This window comes from Rhineura floridana, chromosome 3, assembly GCF_030035675.1.
Source record: "Rhineura floridana isolate rRhiFlo1 chromosome 3, rRhiFlo1.hap2, whole genome shotgun sequence".
Lineage (NCBI taxonomy): Eukaryota > Metazoa > Chordata > Lepidosauria > Squamata > Rhineuridae > Rhineura > Rhineura floridana.
Window position 1 is genome coordinate 193,408,751 of NC_084482.1, and position 19,049 is coordinate 193,427,799.

Genomic DNA, 19,049 nt, shown 5'->3' on the forward strand with positions numbered 1-19,049 from the left:
GGATTATTATATTTTATTGCACGACTGAATATTCTTCCATAAAGCTTCTTTCACACCTGCAACATTCTCCCCGTTTGATTTCTTAAAAAAAAATCTAAATCACTTAATATTAAAAAAAGCATACTAAAACCAGAAACAGATAAAAACTGAATTTCAGAAATAACATTGAGAAATAATGTGTTAGGTTTCTAAATTTCTAAATGCAGTTTTATCTGTGAAGTTGTGATTCACCCCCAGCCTGAAATAGTTCAAATCAAGCAAAAGCTTTACCACTTTTTTCTACTAATTTTATGAATTAACCAGGTAAGATTTGGACAATGCTGACTTCAGAGCACTAAGGCGTAGGGTGTTGTGGGCCACACAGTGATCTGGTTGTGGAAGATGCTGTTGCCTTATGTCAGCCTTTTCCAACCTTTGGGTCCCTAGATGTTGGACTATGACTCCCATCAGCCCCAGCCAGCATGGCCAATGGTCAGGAATGATGGGAATTGTAGTCCAGCACCATATGGGGACACAAAGGTTGGGAAAGGCTGCTTTTATGTGACTGTTAGAGAAGGATGGAGATGCAGCAGCCAGGATCTTTGTGAACTGTCAGCCTCTTAGTCTCAGGATTTCAGTATGAAGCTCCAGGCCTCCCTCCTAAGATAACATTTCTATGTCCTCAGTCTAAGTAGGATGGAGCGGATTGCATGTTATTTACTCAAGGAAGGGGCAGAGACTGGGCTCTGCTATCTTATGCCAGGGAAGTGCTATGCCAGTGAGAAAGTGGAAGCAAGAATTGCTGGGAATGGGTCCCGACATCTGCTACGCAGGGGGGCTTGTTCTTCAAATCACCAAGACTCATTGATATCTAATTTCACATTTTGTAGATCTTGTGCTTCTTGAACAAGAGGGCATATTAAGTGGTTGCTATAACAGTCAAAACTGTCAGTTCCCTAGCTCAAGCCTGAGATAGAACAGTCCAGACCAAGTTTTTACTACCTGATCCCACCGACTGCATAAACTAGCCCTCACTTCCAAACCGTGGCTGAGAAATGAAGGCAGAGGTGAGAAGCAGAACACATCATTGTACTTTCAGCACAGTCTTCTTTAACCTGGCGCTCTCCAGATGCTGTTGGACTACAACTCCCATTATCCCTGGCCACTGGCCATGCTGGTTAGGGCTGACGGGGAGTTGTAGTCCAACATTTGGAAGAGACCGGATGGGAAAGGCTGCTTTAAGTGCATGCATGGCCACTTTTTAATTCCATTTCCCTTCACTCTCCTGAACTGCCCAGTCTATCCCAGCCACTCTTCCTGAGATCCTTTAACTGCAGATGCTGCAACCTGGGCCTAAGGTCTTTGGCCTTCACCAACCTGGTGACCTCCAGATGTTTTGGACTCACTGTAGTCCAAAACTTCTGGGAGGAGAAACGATTGGCAAAGCCTGATCTGCACGCAATTCACTTGCTGTACCACAGAGCTGGAGCCCCTCCCCAAAGGTGGCTCATCTTCCTCTTGAGTTCACAAACCCCCCAAGAAAATGAAAATGAGACATAGGCTATAGGGACAATGGGAGTGCAGATTAATCCAGGTTAGAGGAGGGAGGTAGAGGGGGGTGGACAGAGATGGTGGCACACCTTGATGTCCGAGGCGTTCTCCAGCATTGCTTGCCGCGAGGACATTTCTGCTTGTGATACCGAGAAGTCATTCTCTGCTGCGTTGGCCGCTTTCAGGGTGGCCACCTGCCGCTCAAAATCCAGCTGTTGGTACAGAGAAAGGCCTGACCGTGAAACAGCAGCAAAAGAAGGCCCCATTTTTCTCTTCCCCATCTACTCTGTGCCAGCCCCCATACCACCCTCCGACTTATCTTCCACAGACTTATTTCTGCAGTTTTTCATTCTTGCTGGTTGTTAATGTTTCAATACTGACTTGTATTATGTTTATGTATTCCACTCTATGATATACATTCTATTTCTGTACTTTACTTTTTATGCTAGTTTCTTGTTCAGTTGTACTGTGTTTTGTATTTTCAGAGGGAGTTGGCTTTTGTTAGAGATCGTAAGCTGCTTTGTGGAGGGATTCCTCAAAAAGCAGGAAATATTTTTTTAAAAATAAACACACACACACACACACTCATCCAGGCCAAGCTTTGCCAGAGTCTTACAGCTGGTACAAAGAGACCACTGGAATTCAGGATGATCTTTCTTAACATGTCATTTCACTCAGAACCACCTTCTTCCCTCCTCTCACTCCTTGCAACTTGGAGGTTGTCCTGATCAGCCAAGAATTCTCTGGTCCATATTCCCAACAGCCTCATGCCTCTATCTTCATCATGGACAGCCCCATTTCCTTCTGTTTTCTTGATCCCCTTCATTAATTTTAGGCCATGTTGTGGAGGCAAGATGAATCCCTTTGAAGACCCCATGGGTCAGCTGGGGAGCCTGATATTGCTCAAACCTGAACATACTTACTTGCCTCTAAGTAAGTGCTCTAAGAGTGTGCATCAAGCACACACACATGGAATCTATTTGCCTACTTATACTCTTCAATACACATTTACACTCAGGTTTGGTAATATAATGCAAATAGAAGTAAATATTATTGTTTATTTATTAAGACAATACAAAAGAAGTCTGAACATGGATCTTGGTAGACTAAAATATAAAACTGCTGCATCTATATGTTCTAAAAATAATGGCCTATACAATTCCAGTATTTAAACTAAACATCAAACAGGATTTTAAATATTACATAGCAACACAGTTTTTAATCAACATTCTTCCCGATGCTAAAAAAACAGTTCCTGTCTGAATGAACAGAGCATTTCCATTGCATAAAGAACAGTTTAAGATTTGACAGAGCATGATTTCTTAACTGACAGATGCTTAAGCTAAGGCATGCCTGGAGACCAGCCTCTTGCCCCAGTGCCCAGCCTGATGTTTGGGGCCTGGCTGTGTTTTAATCAGCGATCAACGAAAGGGCACACTACAAGCTCAGGGACACTTTGGGGTGTTTTTATGGTTTTGATGTCGTACACAAGGCTGACTACCGAACATGAGACAGGCTGCAGGCAAACTCCTCAACAGAGCACAGCCAGTTCCCAAAACCTTGAGACTCAGTTCAACTTTTCACTGAACAGGTCCCTCAATAAAGGCCTTAAGACAGAACACCAGAAGAGAGGAAGGCAAAGGATTCTGGGAAAAACCAAGAGGAGCGAACAGTTTGGTCTCTTGTTAAGCAAAGACAGAGGAAGTCATCAGCTCCTTTCCTGTAAAAATAAGCAGCTGGCCAACCACAGAGATGAAGCCCCTTTTGAGGCTTTTCATCCAGTCTCTGGTATGACTCTAACCTGCTTCTTGAGCTTCTTCTTCTCCTTTTTGCTGAGATGAGCATAGGGATCATCTTCCTTCTTCTCCCTGGCCTCTTCATCCTCCTCAGACTCCTACAAAACTCACAAGAAGAAAGTTTGTGTCAGAAAGGAAACCAAGAATGCCTTGATAAGGGCCTCCACCCCCCCCCACCAGAGTTCAGAGTAAGCCTCTTGCCCCATCCCCTCACTTCTGGTAAACTTCCACAGGGCTCAAGACTTTTAGGGGGCAGTGACATCTAGGCCATATTGCACCAGACACCAGAACAGCCTTCCTCAACCTGGTGTCCTCCAGAAGTTTTGGATGACAACTCCCAGCAGCCCCAGCCAGCATGGCCGATGGGAGCTGTAGTCCAAAACATCTGGAGGACACCAGGCTGGGGAAGGCTGCACCAGAATAAGTTGTAAACTTGCACACCACCCCCGTCGCATTCAGAACGTTTTGCACAAAATGACACCAATGTGCACCCACTCTTAAGCAAGCATGCCTCATCCAGCCTTTTTCGTCCCTAGGAGACAGCAGGGACAAAGAACTATGTAAAGCACACAGGCACCGGTACATACAAAACAGCCTATGTGCACGGAGTGATGGCAGGAGCCTTAACAGGTTTGCTCTTCCACCCTTCTGTGTATGGTGGGATGCCAGGAGAACATAGCCCAACTAAAGACGCAAATACACATGGAACATTGTCTCCCAACATAGAGTAAGGGTCCCTTACCGGCTGGCTGCTCTGCTTGGACTTCTCTTTGCCCTTTGTGGACTCTTCCTGTTCGTCATCCTCTTCCCCCTCTTCTTCATCATCCATCTCCTCTGCCTCCAGAGCAGCAAACATGTTCTGTGGAGCCAAAGAAACCAAATATTGTACAGGAACACAGGATGTGCAAGAAAAGGTTATATGGCTGTGCTCACACATCACAGGAAGCCAGGTGTGGGGGAACCTGTGGCCCTCCAGATGGTGCTGTACTACAGCTCTCATCATCTCTGACCAACGGCCATGCTGGCAGGAGCTGATAGAAGCTGGGAGTCGGCCAAGAGAGACAGTGTGGTGTAGTGGTCAGAGTGTTGGACTAGGACTCAGAAAAATCGGACTTCAAATCCCCACTCAGCCACAAAGCTCACTGGTTGAACTTTGGCCAGTCACTGTCTCTTAGCCTAATCTACCACACTTGGCTGTTGCAAGGATGAAGTGGGGAAAGGAGAACCACGCACACCACCTTGAGCTCCTTGGAGGAGAGGCAGGATATGAAAGTGGTAACAGGTAAAATAATAAACAACATCTGCACAGCACTCCGATATACCACCACTGCAATAAACGATGGTTAATGGTTTACTGTGAACACACAGCTTGCTCCCACTTCACTCCTCCCTGCTAGCAAGTGGGAGCAACAAGCCACCATCCTTGGCTTAGGGTTACATTCAACCAGGGATTGTGGTTTGTTTCTTCTGAACTTGTAAACCAAGGCTTGTTCTTGGCTTAACAACTGTGGTTTGTTGGGAGGCCTGTTGCCCGGCACTACTCAGCTTCAGGGCTGGATTTTGGCTCGAACGCCAACAGGAAACAACTTGAGGCTCCCTTACCTTGGTCGGCTGATTCTTTTTCCCCTTGGGCTTTTTTGCAGTTTCTTCAGGTTCAGGAGCCTGTTTGGTTGCAGTCTAAAAGAAGTACAGAAAGACGTGGAAGGGTCTGAGTCAGCTTATGTAAGAACGGTAGCAATGACAACAAACACTTACGTTATTCACACACAGGTATCTTTTTCTATTGCTTTAAGAGGAGTTAGCCAGTTACGTATCTTCCTCTCTGTCCCCTTATGCTTGCAGATAACAAGGCTCCTTACCTTGTTATGGGTTCTGCTCCCTCCAGCCCACCCAAGCACTGCGTCCTCCACAGAGCTAAGCTGCTGGACACATCCTAGAGGCAACCTAATATTCTTTCCTGATGCCTAGGAAGTCTCTCCTATTTATATGCACTGCAGAGAAGGGAGACTGGCAGAGAGAATATACAAAAAGGAAGGCATCTCAAGATATGGTCTGAAGGCATCTGAGGCCACCACCTTGCTGAAGCTAAGCAGGTCTGGGTCTGGTCAGTGCCTGGATGGGGAACCACCTGAGCTCCATGATGGAAGGAAGGCATGATATAAATCTAATTATATAAATAAATAAATAAAAATGAACCACAAAAGTTGTAACATCATGGCAGAAGGAATATTCCACTGGAGCATGGGATGAAAACAGTTGTGAATGGCAATTGAAAAGGCCAGCGGGCCAAGCTAGGCCATGTAGGAAAGTCAGTACAATGAGGGGAAAAGCCAGAATCCTTCCTGTTTAAGCACTAGCTTTTCAGACACAAGGAAATATTCCAAGATGTGACTTCTTCAGACTATGGTGGCATAGTCTTAAAAGGGATGAACCACATTTTTTTCCTGAATTGTTTCTAACCCACAAGGAGCCTGGTGACAGAAACCAACCGTACAGCAATGCCTTTTCCTAAGAGGGTAATAGAACTCCCCCACCTGCTGCCTTCCAGATGTTGTTGGGACTCCAACTCCCATCAGGCCCAGCCAGCTAGCCGGTGCCAGGGATGATGGGAGTCGGAGTCCAATGACATTCAGTGAATGAGAGCACCTGGCTGGTGTACTAGCTGCTGGTCTTGGGAAACTAAGGAAGGGCTGGCAGTGGCTCTAGAAGAGCCTGCTCACTGTTCGGATCAACAAACCAAGCATCAAATTCAGGTCTGGGGGAGTAAAGTGGAGGGCTTAAATGTTGATCTCAAGCATTCTAGTGGAATGGCTCTCTCAATCATTCACCTCATATAACCCACAAGCCTGGGTTTTTCCCTACTTGCCTATCCACCCAACACTTTTTCAGACCTCCACACCCATTTCCCAAATTCCCCTCCTCCGGCACCGTAGCTTTCTCCTTGGGTTTCTTTACTCCTTCATTGTCTTCCTCAGAGCTTGGAAAAGTTATTTTTTTGAACTACATCTCCCATCAGCCCCAGCCAGCGCCATGCTGGCTGGGGCTGATGGGAGTTGTAGTTCAAAAAAGTAACTTTTCCAAGCTCTGCTTCCTCCTCATCACTCTGAGCCAAGATGGCAAAGGCCGAGCCTCCTCTCTGAAAGTGCAGAAAGACAGACAAGATGTAGAGGTAAGACACACCAAGCCAAATAGGAGTTGCTCACCATGGGCGAATAAGGGTTTGTTTGGAGGGAGGGAGGGAGAGGGAGGGAGAGAGAGAGAAAGAGAGTATGTGCTCTCCATTCATTGGCCCTTACTGACTAGAGCAGAAATTAAATTTTTAACATATTTAAATTTCACCTGCGTTTCAAGATCTGAATCTGAAATTTGGCATTCTGAAATTTTCAACCAGAATTCCCTGGTTTCGGTTCCCTCTGATCTTTTCCTGTATCTCCCAGGTGACAATGAAAAATGTGTTTTACTACTGTGGCTCCCTACTGGTTACCCACCACTCCTGGCTCCTTGTGTCACAACTATCTACAAACCGGCCACCTTACATGCAAATTCCTTTTGCTCCCTCTACAATCCCAAACCCTTCTGAAATGTTCCAGTTTGTTTCTCCTGCAATGAAAATAAAAACAGGGAAATTCCATACTGTAGTGTGATCTGCACAGTTAATCAAGAGCAAACAAATAAAAACAGGGACATATGGGTTTTGCAAAGCAACAGCCAACACGGTCCCAAGGGTGCATTTTGGCTTAGAAGACTGGGTTTCAGAGATACAGAATCTCCTCAGTTTCAACTGTCTAACTGTTAAATGGGAATGTCAACCTGCCTGATAGCATGAGGGTGGTGGAAGACAGAAAGAAGAAGGTTCATAAGGCAGCCTGAACAGTTTAGACTGCCTTTGTTGGTGTCCTAGGAACATTTTACATTAACAGCAGGATACAAATTTTTAAAACCCCATTAAAAGTAGCATCATATTAAACCCAAGCACCAAACCTGCTGTTTTCCTTTGTTCTTCTCATTTTTCCTACTCTTCCTCTTCATGTCTTCCTCTTCCTCCTCCTGAAAAAGAAAGACAGGAAATTCTATCATTTCCTGCAAGTTAGCATTGGAAAGCCCTCCTATTCCTCAGAGTTGTGCAGCAATGAAAGAATCTAAGGAAGTTGTGGAACCTCCTTTCTACTGAGGTTTCCAAGAAGAGATGGGAGAAGTTGTCAGTTCCACATCTAAGACATACCTAACTTCCCAATTTGGGTTTACAAAGGCTGAAATACAGGTCTTAATTTGTGCTAGGGCAACTCTGGTTCTAACAAGATTGAAGCCCTAGAACATACATATTAAGAATAGAAATGCCCCTGAGCATGTGCAGAGTATATTTTATTATTTATTTATTTTATTAGATTTATATCCTGCCCTTTCTCCCAGTAGGAGTTCTTCACCACTGTATAACTACACAGAGCTCCAACATTCAGGCTTTAAGGGGAACAGCTTCCAGGTAAGAAAGGTTGTTTCCAAACAGATGTAAACCCATACTTTCCCCCCACACCACCACTCAGAAGTACACACTGCTTCAGTGATTTGGACCCAACATTTTTAAGGAACCATTTCTTTCCAGATACCCTGTTTGCAACTCCTCATAGGGTAAGTAAGATTAAGAGGGTGATCTCAGCCAGCATGAATGCATCTATTCAGACCACCACAGAGATGCATCCTCAGTGATTATTATCACTGAAGCCCAGGAGTCCCCTACCTTTTAAAAGCATAGAAAGGACTTAACAATACAGGCAGGCTTTTGGCAGCTGTAGATATAATCTACAGGCCAACCTTCAACAGAGATTCAGACAAATGGCTCATGTGGTACAGGATGGTCTCCTAGCAGGGGCTCTGTATGGCTTTAGGTAATGGTTTTAGGTAGGAGGTCCTTCCCAGACCAACTACTGAAGATCTTTTAAACTGGAGATGTTTTGAACTGATTTGGGAACTTTACAAATGTGCAATTGCACATGCTCTACTGCTGAGCATTGCTGCACCCCAGATGATAATTCTAGTCCAATACTGTCAACTCTGACCGACAGTGCTTTGCCTGCAGATTTCCAGGCACTGAACAAATGGACTATGGCCACTCCCCTATGCTGGTACTGATGATGGTGTCAGTATGTGTTCCATTTATATATTGCATTTTAAACTGACACTGTCACCTACTCCAAGCCTTTGGGATGCAGTGGGTTACGTCTAATCATTCAGTACAGAGAGTATAGACCAGACATGGGGAAACCCTGGCCCACAGGGCAAATTAGGCTTGCCAGGGGTACCCCTGGCAAGCCTAATTTGCCCCAGAAAGCCATTTTCATCCAGCCATGCTCACCTGCCCCAAAACTGAGGCTATATGATTAGTTAGGTGTGAGGGGCAGGTAAAGCCACAGAAGCAAAGGATTGTTCCTCTGCAAGAGGGGCCTGCATTTGCTGCCTTTTACGTTTAGCACCATATGCAAGCCCCACTGGGATCAGCTGGAGCTCCTCAGCAGAGCCAAACCCTGCCAAAAGCAGGCCTTGCTTCTGGCACCAAGTTTAAATTCAGCACCAAATGCAAGCACAGCTTTCAGCAGAAATCTTTGCAGCCGCAGCTTGAATTTGAAGCCAGGACTGGGAGGGAAGAATTGGAAGCGCACTTGAAGAGTGCACTCCCGATTCTTCCTTTGAAGTTGAATCATCTGACATCATATGACATCAAGCGATTCACAGGTTGGCCAGTTCTGGATCTGTTTGGCTGGCTGGATCCACTTTCCCTTCCCTGGTCTAGATGAGCCACTGTGCCGCCTCTTCTAGTTCAGTCATTCTTTATTTTATTTCATCCAGCACAAACTGACCTTCTGTTTGGATTTTGGCCCTTTTTTGACTGGTTTCTTCTCCTCTTCGCTATCTGAAGCAGCCTAAAGAAGTAGAGATGAGTTTTGGTTATTTATTTACACTAGAAAAATGTCCAAAAGGCATCCCATGTGCCTCCAGAGTCACTTTCGATACTGTCAGCTTGAAAAAAAAAAAAACCATCTGCAGGACAGAGGTCTATCCCTTCAGGGGTAGAAAAATCCCAGCAGTCTGGTCATCCAGGTACCTCCAAATCTGAATTCCTGCTTGGGAGCTTGAAATCTTTTTCAATGCTGGGAAGGCCAGATGCCAAAGGTTTGAATGACAGTGCCAAAGATTTTGAGATTTTCACTGTAGCCCTGCTGACAGTCATCCCCTGGCTGTACCCATGCTCTGTGCCAAGGAAAATCAATTCCCATGATAAATTTTGTTTTGCACAAATTTACACTTTTGCTCATTAGGGAAGGAAGGACAGAACTATGCAAAGCACTGAAACTCCACTTCCAAACCACTATGAGCCCTGTACAACCCTCTGTCTTTGCCTTAAGATGTTTGTGCCAGGCCTTGCCCAAGGGTTTAAAGACATATCTATAGGCATAAGAACTAGAAACTTGCTTTTTAAAACTAATGGAAACAGAAATTTTGCATTCTGTTCACACAGTACACAGCCCAGTGTGTAGTGCATCCACAGGCGGTCAGCTTTAGAGAAGCACAAAATTCCTCTTCTGGCACCATGTCCTGGCCCACCTAATTCTCTACAAATTCCCATTACTCCAAATCACTTCCTGCTGGATTCCAGAGTACAGCTAACCTTGTTGATCTTATTCTTGTCAGGTTTGACGGGCTTTAGTGGTTCTTCCTCCTCCTCCTCCTCCTCTTCCTCCTCCTCTTCCTCACTCTGCTCCTGAGTCAAGGCAGCAAACACATTCCCTCCCTAAAGATGAAAAGCAAATGGCAGTGAAGAGACTACAGATGCAAATACCTCATATTAATTCCCCTTCACCTGGTCCCCAAAAGCAAAAGGCAGCTTCTCCCGGGAGAAGGTCTGTCACAAAAAGACTCTAAATCCTGGCTGCTAATTTAACTCAGGTCCTTAATTTAACTGAACGTGACAGCCATCTCTAGAGGGGATGTTAGCGTCTCCTGGAGGCCTATCTAAACCAACCACAGAGTGTTTCTGTCTCTCACCAGCCACTTTGCTAAGCGAGAGGGGAGAGAAGCTCTTTTTTGGTTGCCTAGCAACAAGAGGATGTGTTCCCCAAAGGAGTAGGCCAAGTAGTTGCTTGGCAACCACTTTAGGCTTCACTCTTCCCCCACATCTCTAACTGACAACATCTTTATGACAGGGCTGGCTAACCCTCAGTATGTCTGTGTGTTGTGGGGGGACACAGCCCCTTGAGAGCTGGGCCAAGGGTGAATGCAGCCCTCAGACAAAAAAAAGATTATCAGCCCTACTTTACAAGTTCACCCCAACAAGCGTGTGGAAGGGGTGATAACAATGAAGGACGCAGATGTAGCTTAAGTGATCAACAGTGAAATCCTCTGCATGATTACCCAGAAGTAAGTCCCACTGTGTTCAATGTGGCTTACTCTCAGGAAAGCGTGCACAGGATTTTACTGAAATTTTTTTTTTATAATGTTCTGGAATGACAAGTGCAGAATTCTGCCCAGCCTATTTTCTTATTAGGAGGAATAGAAAAATAGTATTCTTTGAATGACTTTGCACAGTTTCATTTGATTGACCTAGAACAGTCTTCCACAACTTGGTGTCCTCCAGATGTTTTGGACTCCAACTCCCATCAGCCCCAGCCAGCATGGCCAATGATCAGGGATGATGGGAGTTGGAGTCCAAAAAAATAAAATAAAATTGGAAGGCCACAAATTAGGAAAAGCTGACCCAGGATGCCATCAGCTGTTTGGATATTACTTACATTTTACAAAGATCTCTGAAGGCTTTGGTTGTCTGGGGCCTGGTTTACTGTATTCATCCCCTCCACCTACCGAGGATGACCCATGGCATTTTGTTTTGGCCCCACACTTCCCTAATAAAAGAAATCATTAAAATGCCCAGAAACTCACCCTCTTTTTCTTGCCAGCTTTGCTGAGGGTGATAGGCACTGGAAGGGAAACAAAAAGTCATGATTAGCCATGCCAAGAGTGGCAGAGGGCAGCTATAAGTTTCTAGGGTATTATATCTTATACCCTAGATAGAGAGCAGGAGTGAGGAACCTGTGGCCCTCCAGATGTTGTTGGACTACAACCCCCATCAGCACCCATCTAGCATGGCAACTGGTCAGGGATGGCACTAACTGTAGTCCCTGGCGACATCTGGAGGGTCACAGGTTTCCAGCCTCTGAAATAAATCCACTCCAAAAGGCTTCAAAACCTAAAGCAGGGTGCGGAGCCTGAACAACTTGGTCCAACTTTATGTGGCCCTCAGTCTAATTTCACATGGGTGGGGGAAGGCCAGAGGAAAGAAGAAAAACCAAAATGGATGAAGCAATGGAAAGGAGGGGAGAAGTCCACAGCAAGTAATCGGTTCACACCTCTGGCAAGAGCAATCTGGCTCTCCCCCAGCAGCTGGCTGTCTAGGAAAGAAGAGGAAACAAAGATGGCAGAAAGAGAAGGAGAGAAAGCGGAATGGCCCTGTCCACTTTACATTCTGGCCCTGCCCGCTACTTGCTTCAGCTCCATCACCACCCCCAGCATGCAGCTTCCAACAGATGACCCCCAAGAATATGGGGCCCTCACCCCTGCTGTAAAGAGCAATCTGCAGGAGAGATGTGCATATGTGGAAGTGTGGGTGAAGAGCAGGAGATGGCCAATGTGTGGCCTTTCAAATGGCTGCCGGACCCTAACTCCCATCAGCCCCAGTCATCACAGCCAATGGGTCAGGGATGATGGGAGCTGTAGTCCCCAGCAACATCTAGAGTGGGGAAACTGTGGCCCCCCAGAAGTTGTGGCCTTGACCATCGGCCACGCTGGCTTGGGCTGACGGGAGTTGTCGTTCAGCAACACCTGAAGGGCCAAAGGTTCTCCATTGCTGATCTAGAGAAGCAGGCAGGTTCCTGCTGCTGACACAGAGAACCCCTCAAATCGCAGCCTCCAACCTTCATCTTCCTCATCGCTGGCTTGGGCTGACAGTTTCTTCAGCTTCTCAATCAGCTGATTCTCCTCCTCATCTTCTTCCACCTCTTTTTTCTTTCTGTCTTTTTTCTTATCACGTCTTTTCTTTTGCTGTTGTGGCCATGCAAGGAAAAAACAAGCAAGCAGACAAGAATGTTAAGAGGGTGAGAGTCCTCACCAAAATGCAGATCATGGCACTGTGACATCACTGGACCCACTGTGGTTAACTAGAACATCTTCTGGCGACAGGATCCATAATATAATCCCCCTGGCATTGCTGGGTCTGAAGTTACTCACCAGTTGCTGCTGCTCCTTCTCTTTCTCAGCTGCTTGCTCCTCACTGGTGTGCTTCTCCTCCACAGCCAGCTCCTCGAAGAACTTAGAGACAAGAAAAAAGAAGTTGGGGATATTGGCAGGGAGAATGCAAAGAAGCAGTAAAGACCCCCTAGAACCACTGCCCATTGCCAGAAGGAGAACAGAGCTGCAAAAGGCTTGGCCTTGACTCTCCTCCCTGGGCTCTCCCCATACAAATATGCCCAAAAAATTAAATAATCCTCAAATTATTAAGCCACACTTTTGTCTAAGCTGTTGGACTATGACCTGGGAGATCAGGGTTCAAATCCCCACACAGCCATGAAGCTCACTGGGTGACCTTGGGCCAGTCACTGCCTCTCAGCCTCAGAGGAAGGCAATGGTAAACCCTCTCTGAATAACGCTTACCATGGAAACCCTATTCAAAGGGTCGCCATAAGTCGGAATTGACTTGAAGCCAGGTCATTTCCTTTTTTTTTTTTGGCTTAGTGTTACATACAAACACAGGCGCTATCTCTCAAATAAATTATGGCAGTGGGGTTGCAGGAACAAGCAAAACAAGGATGGCAAAGCATTCCGAGACATCAAAAAGTGCTGCAGATGCAATTCTACTGTCACAAACATCTGAAATATCAGGAGGAGAAATGTGGAACGCTTGTGGAAGGTGGCAAAGTTCTTGTGAATAGCTAGAACTAAAGAGAGCCTCCAGATTCGTGAATGTCAAGTCACTCACAGCCAAAACAGGGTGAAGTCACCAAAGGACAATCCTGACTCTTACCGACTTTTTGGTCTTTTTATCCTTCTTCCCTTTCTTTACCACTTTATCTGAAAGAAAGAACCAGGAAGTATTTGTGGACACTTGCAAGTTACAAACCCAACATTATTCAGCCTCAGCCACTGAACCAGTCTCTCTCTCTTCCACATTGAGAACAGGAACCAAGGAGTTCAGACACACAAAAGCACACACAGTAAGCATTATTTAACACTGAAAGCTGGTGTGGTGTAAGAGCAGAGGTTGCCAAGATGCTGGTCTCCAGGTACTGTTGGAGTACAACTCCCATCAGCCTGGATCACTGGCCATGCTGGTCGGGGTTGATGGGAGTTGGGAGTCCAGCAACATCAGGAGGCACCAAATTGGCTACCTCTCAGTTGAGTGTTAGGTGGAGAGAACTGGGCTCAAATCCCCACTCAGACATGACACTAACTGGGTGATCTTGGGCTAGTCACTCACTTTCAGAGTAACCTACCCCACAGAGCTGTATTGGTATAAAAGGGGAGGGGGATTCTGATCTCCCTGGAAGATGTAGTGTAGGGCAAACATGTAATGAATATGTAAAATATTATAATTAACACATCAGCGTTTTAATAATTGAGGATTTTATAGAAAGGTTGGGCAAAAGTATTAGAAATAAAATAAAACTGCCTTACAACATACATTCACATAGTGGTGTAGAAGATTACTATAAACAAATGTGTGTGTATAAAGCAAATAGAAACAATGTCAAAATGTACAGTTCATCGCTTAAGAACAACAATAAGCAATCTGAATTCAATCTTCAAATGCCTGGGAAAATAAGAAAGCCTTAATTTATTTTCAAAAAGAGGTCAGGAAGGAACACTGATGAGCTTCACCAGGAACTACATTCCATGTTAATTATATTTTTACCATGCTGTTCAATCCATATAGAGCTAAGAAAAAAGATAAAAAAAGGAAAGCCGGAATGTCTTCTATCCATAGTTCAAAAGATTCCTGAAAAAGAGGCATTAACCACCACCATACAAGTAAAGCCAGTGTCATCTAGTGGTTAGAGCAGGGGAATGACTAACCTGCAACTCTCCAAATGGACTACAACTCCCATCAGCCCCACTCAGCATAGCCAATGGTCAGGAATGATGGGAGTTGTAGTCTAACAAATATCTGGAGGGCAGCATCTTGGCTACTTCTGCCCTAACCACTAAACAACACTGGCTTTCAATAGTAAATAACAGATTTGAGTGTACGATAGGGCCTGTGTTTGTGGATGTCTTAACTCCTGGATTCCTGCTCTCGTGATAGGAGGAAGAGAGAGAGACTATTTCGATGGTCCATCTACCTCACCGCTGACAGCACTGACTCTCGATGGCTCTCCAGGGTTTCAGACAGAAATCTTTCCCAGCCTTACTTGGAGACACCAGGGCTTGAACCCGGGCCCTTTAGCATGCAAAGCACATGCTCTGCTACTGAGCTATGGCAAGCTGTAAACGGCTGGAATAGTTTTTCTCTCTCTCAATGATGAAGCATCCTATTTTACTACAGACTAAAGCTGCTGGGCTTCTTCCAGGCACCACACCTTTTCCCCTCCCACGTTCAATGAGCCTGGCTTGTCAAGCTCTTGTATCTCGCCCTGTCCACATCCCAACTTAGTCCAACCTCCCCTGCCACTTCCACCCCAGCCAGTTTCCCTCATGGCTCATTTAAAATGACCCCTTCCTCCCTCTAGCCCAGATTGTAGGGTTGAGAACCTGTGGCCCTCAAGATCATTGTTGGACTCAAGTTCCCATCAGTCTCAGCCACCATGGCCAATGGTCAGGGATAATGGTAACTGTAGTCCAGAAATATCAGAAGGGCCACAGGTTCCCCACTTCTACTATGCAGGTTTGCTCAGCTTTTTGCTAGCAGGACTCCTGGGCCTTTTAACTGCTACATACACACAGAACATCAATGGCTATTTTACTGGCATGAAAACAGGCAGTACAGGAAAAAGATTCAGCCACTGAATGTCTGCCTCTCAAGCAGCTATTATAAGAAGCTCAGGAGCCCTACCAGGAAAATAATAAGATATATAATTGGCAACTCTCAGATTAAAGCAACACATGTGTTGCTTCCATAGCCCAGTGCCCCACCCTTCCTCTCCTGAATGCCTTGTCCTGTAAATTGGGGCTCATGACCCATACATTTCCATGGGAATGTTAAGCTGCTACTGCTACTGGTGGGAGTTCAGGACAACAGACTAAGGAGCAAAAGGGGTTTCATATGGTATGCCACCAGAGAGAGAGATACACAAACTTTCTAGAACACATTAAGTAATGCTGAACAACTATTACTACACAGTCACCATATTTTACCCAATCAGAGGCTCTGCCCCTTTTAAGAGCTTCAGGAGAGGCCACAACAGGGAAGAACTATGGTGCTGGCCTGGCAGGAAGGAAGAAAAGAGGCAGACATGCTAGTGTGGAAGAAGCTCAGAGTTTAAAGGGGGGGGTGAGATCCCAAGATTCAGGAAAGATGATGGTTTGGACTGCAGAGGTGAGTTGGGTGGGGAGAACAGGTTGAGGTACAGAGACCCACGGGTAGGATGGGCACAAGTGGCAGAAGGCAGCATAGAGTAGGGGGAACAAACCTCACATAGCACCTAGGAACAGGAAGAAATGTGGGTGAGAGGAAAGAGACTTAGGGGCTGTTGAACTAAAGCGAAGGGGGTGTACAGGCGAACCAAGAGGTTACATGCTGAATTTCAAATACTGATTCATACCAAACCAGACAAATCTTACAGCTATCTTAAGTAGACTGTAATCCAGTTCGGCCTCACCTGCATCTCATCCCAGTCTGTTCTCAGAGTTATATGATTTACTACCAGGCCAGGTTCAAGGTGCTTGGATTATTTCACAAAACCCTAAACAACTTAGGCCCAAAGTAACTTAAGGACCACCTGATTCCTTATGCTCCACCTCAATCTTCTGAGGAGTAGTCCCCCATGCTCCTGAGGTTCAGTCGGCCTTTACCAGGGAACAAGCGTTTAGCGTGGCAGGCTCTGCACTGCGGAATACCTTGCCAACAGAAGTTTGGCAGGAGTCAACCCTTTTAAAAAATGTGTTGTTCAAACAGGCCTTTGGAACATGAATTTTTTAGTTTTCATTGATCTGTTATTGAATTTTTTTCAGTTAAGAGACTGAGGTGCAGATCAGGAAGGCCTTGGTACAAATCTCACATCGCCATAAAATCACTGGGTAGCCTAAGGGAAACCACTCTCGCTCAGCCTCCTCATCTGCAATATGGGGAATAATAATACAATTTAAATAAGGATTATAACTAGATCATGGATATGAAATGCTCTGAACACTTAAACACTATACAAATGTTACTTTTTTAACATGCGCAAACTTTTTCTATATCTTAGCAACCATGAATAGCTGAGATTTTGATTTAGATAATATGGATTGGATTTATCAGTTGAACTTAGAATATTTGAAAGTTATTTTTATATATTTTGATGAGATAATTTCCAATTATACTATATAAATGAAAGCACATATGGAACATCATATGTTCTGACCCTGTTAGTCCAGCTCCTTCTCCAGGAGTCTTATCCCCAATATTCCTCCTCTACCAGCAAGCCTTTAACATTCCTTTTTGTATGCAAACCAGGATGGGTTGGGGTGGCAAAAGAATGGGTTTATTATTATTAATATAACCATCAATATCATATCTGGTACTTCTCAGGGTAACCTAAAACACAACCAAAAATGTATAGCTCCCTGCCCAGAAGTACTTACATTTAGACAAAATGCAAGAGACAAATTAGGCAAAACAAAGGAGAAAGGTAAGGGCAGCAGGAGCTAAATATGAGCAAATACATTCAGCCAGACTTGATTCGATTTCCCTCTCTTCTAACAAATGTCTATACTGGGGATTCTATTAGGAAATATAACCAGAGCCCTAGTTACCTGAGAGTAAAACCTCTGTAAACCACAGTGAAGCTTACTTCTGAGTAAATAGGCATATATGTGTTTACAGCACTAGAGAAAGGTTTATTCTAGGTTTATGTCGGATTATTTAAAGGACAAACACTTGCATACAGAGCAAGTGGGAAGGTTATTACACCCCAAGACCTTTCTCCCCACAGATTTTACGCCAATCTTTCCCTACTGCTCCCTTATAGATCTTTCCTCCTCCCACCCTTTTTGCGGATTAGCCTCTCTCCTCCACCACCCCAATTTAGCCCAGTTCAATCCTCGCCTCCGCCTCCATCACCTCCAGCCCCCTCTCCGGGGCAGTTCTTCACTTCCTCGTCCCCGATCCATTCTTCCTGGGGCTGGGGCTGCTTCCCTCCTTTGGGCATGGCTGGTAGCTCCGTACCGACCCCTAAAACCGCCACCTGGTTCTGGTGGCTCTTCTCCCCGGAAACTTGGCTTCACACATGCAAGCCTTAGCCGTACCGCTCCTGCGCAAAAGATGACGCATCCGGGGCTTCTCTAAGCCAGAGCAGAAAAGACGATTTCGTCAGCCAAAGCGACTCTATGGGCCCAGGCTGGGTTATAACGTAGAGATCAGGAAGTGTTTCCTAGAGGGGCTGAGTAGAAATCATAGAGACTAGGAAGCGTAGTTGTAGATTGTGGAGGAGCAATAGAGATGCGCAATTGACTTGATGGAATGGACTTTTGTTTTCCACAGGTTTAGCCAAGAGTGGGAGGAGGACGTTCCTGTCTCTCGGAAAGACCCACTTGTATTGAGCAGAATGCAGGGGTATGGAAGAGGCCTACGAGGAAATAGATATCAGAGTAATCACATTCCAGGTTTAAACAACAATTTTACACAGTAGGATACCCATAGATTTGGTTTAGTAATAATGTAGTCATAATAGTGGTGATAAGGTGGTGATACCGTGCCCCAGGAGGGACTTAATACTGGGAACGATCTATCGTCCCCCTGATCAAAATGCTCAGGGAGACCTTGAGATGAGATATGAAATTGAGGAAGCATCCAAACTAGGAAATGTGGTAGTAATGGGTGACTTCAACTACCCGGACATAGACTGGCTGCATATGTGTTCCAGTCATGACAAAGAAGCAAAGTTTCTAGATATTCTAAATGACTATTCCCTAGACCAGTTGGTCATGGAACCGACCAGAGGGACGGCAACCCTGGACTTAATCCTCAGTGGGGACCGGGACCTGGTGCGAGATGTAAGTGTTGTTGAACCGATTGGGAGCAGTGACCACAGTGCTATTTAATTAAACATACATGTAAGTGGCCAATTGCCAAGAAAATCCAACACGGTCACATTTGACTTCAAAAGAGGAAACTTCACAAAAATGAGGGGATTGGTAAAAAGAAAGCTGAAAAACAAAGTCCAGAGGGTCACATCACTCGAAAATGCTTGGAAGTTGTTTAAAAACACTATATTAGAAGCTCAACTGGAGTGCATACCGCAGATCAGAAAAGGTACCGCCAGGGCCAAGAAGATGCCAGCATGGTTAACGAGCAAAGTCAAGGAAGCTCTTAGAGGCAAAAAGTCTTCCTTCAGAAAATGGAAGTCTTGTCCAAATGAAGAAAATAAAAAAGAACACAAACTCTGGCAAAAGAAATGCAAGAAGACAATAAGGGATGCTAAAAAAGAATTTGAGGAGCACATTGCTAAGAACATAAAAACCAACAACAAAAAATTCTATAAATAC

At 45.2% G+C, this 19,049-nt stretch overlaps 1 protein-coding gene across 1 annotated transcript in view; it reads right to left on the reverse strand.

The window, feature by feature from the left end:
• ABCF1 (ATP binding cassette subfamily F member 1) overlaps positions 1 to 17,915 on the reverse strand; it is a 34,635-nt gene extending 16,720 nt beyond the window's left edge. The window contains exons 1-12 of the mRNA XM_061619164.1: positions 17,626 to 17,915; positions 13,393 to 13,439; positions 12,600 to 12,680; positions 12,287 to 12,413; positions 11,256 to 11,293; positions 9,988 to 10,110; positions 9,179 to 9,241; positions 7,308 to 7,373; positions 4,929 to 5,003; positions 4,069 to 4,185; positions 3,332 to 3,424; positions 1,620 to 1,742 (exon numbers count right to left, since the gene is read on the reverse strand). Coding sequence (XP_061475148.1) covers positions 1,620 to 1,742; positions 3,332 to 3,424; positions 4,069 to 4,185; positions 4,929 to 5,003; positions 7,308 to 7,373; positions 9,179 to 9,241; positions 9,988 to 10,110; positions 11,256 to 11,293; positions 12,287 to 12,413; positions 12,600 to 12,680; positions 13,393 to 13,439; positions 17,626 to 17,713 — 1,041 coding nt within the window. The 5' untranslated portion in view covers positions 17,714 to 17,915. The remainder of the gene's footprint in view (positions 1 to 1,619; positions 1,743 to 3,331; positions 3,425 to 4,068; positions 4,186 to 4,928; positions 5,004 to 7,307; positions 7,374 to 9,178; positions 9,242 to 9,987; positions 10,111 to 11,255; positions 11,294 to 12,286; positions 12,414 to 12,599; positions 12,681 to 13,392; positions 13,440 to 17,625) is intronic.
• Between the last annotated feature and the right edge of the window lie 1,134 nt (positions 17,916 to 19,049).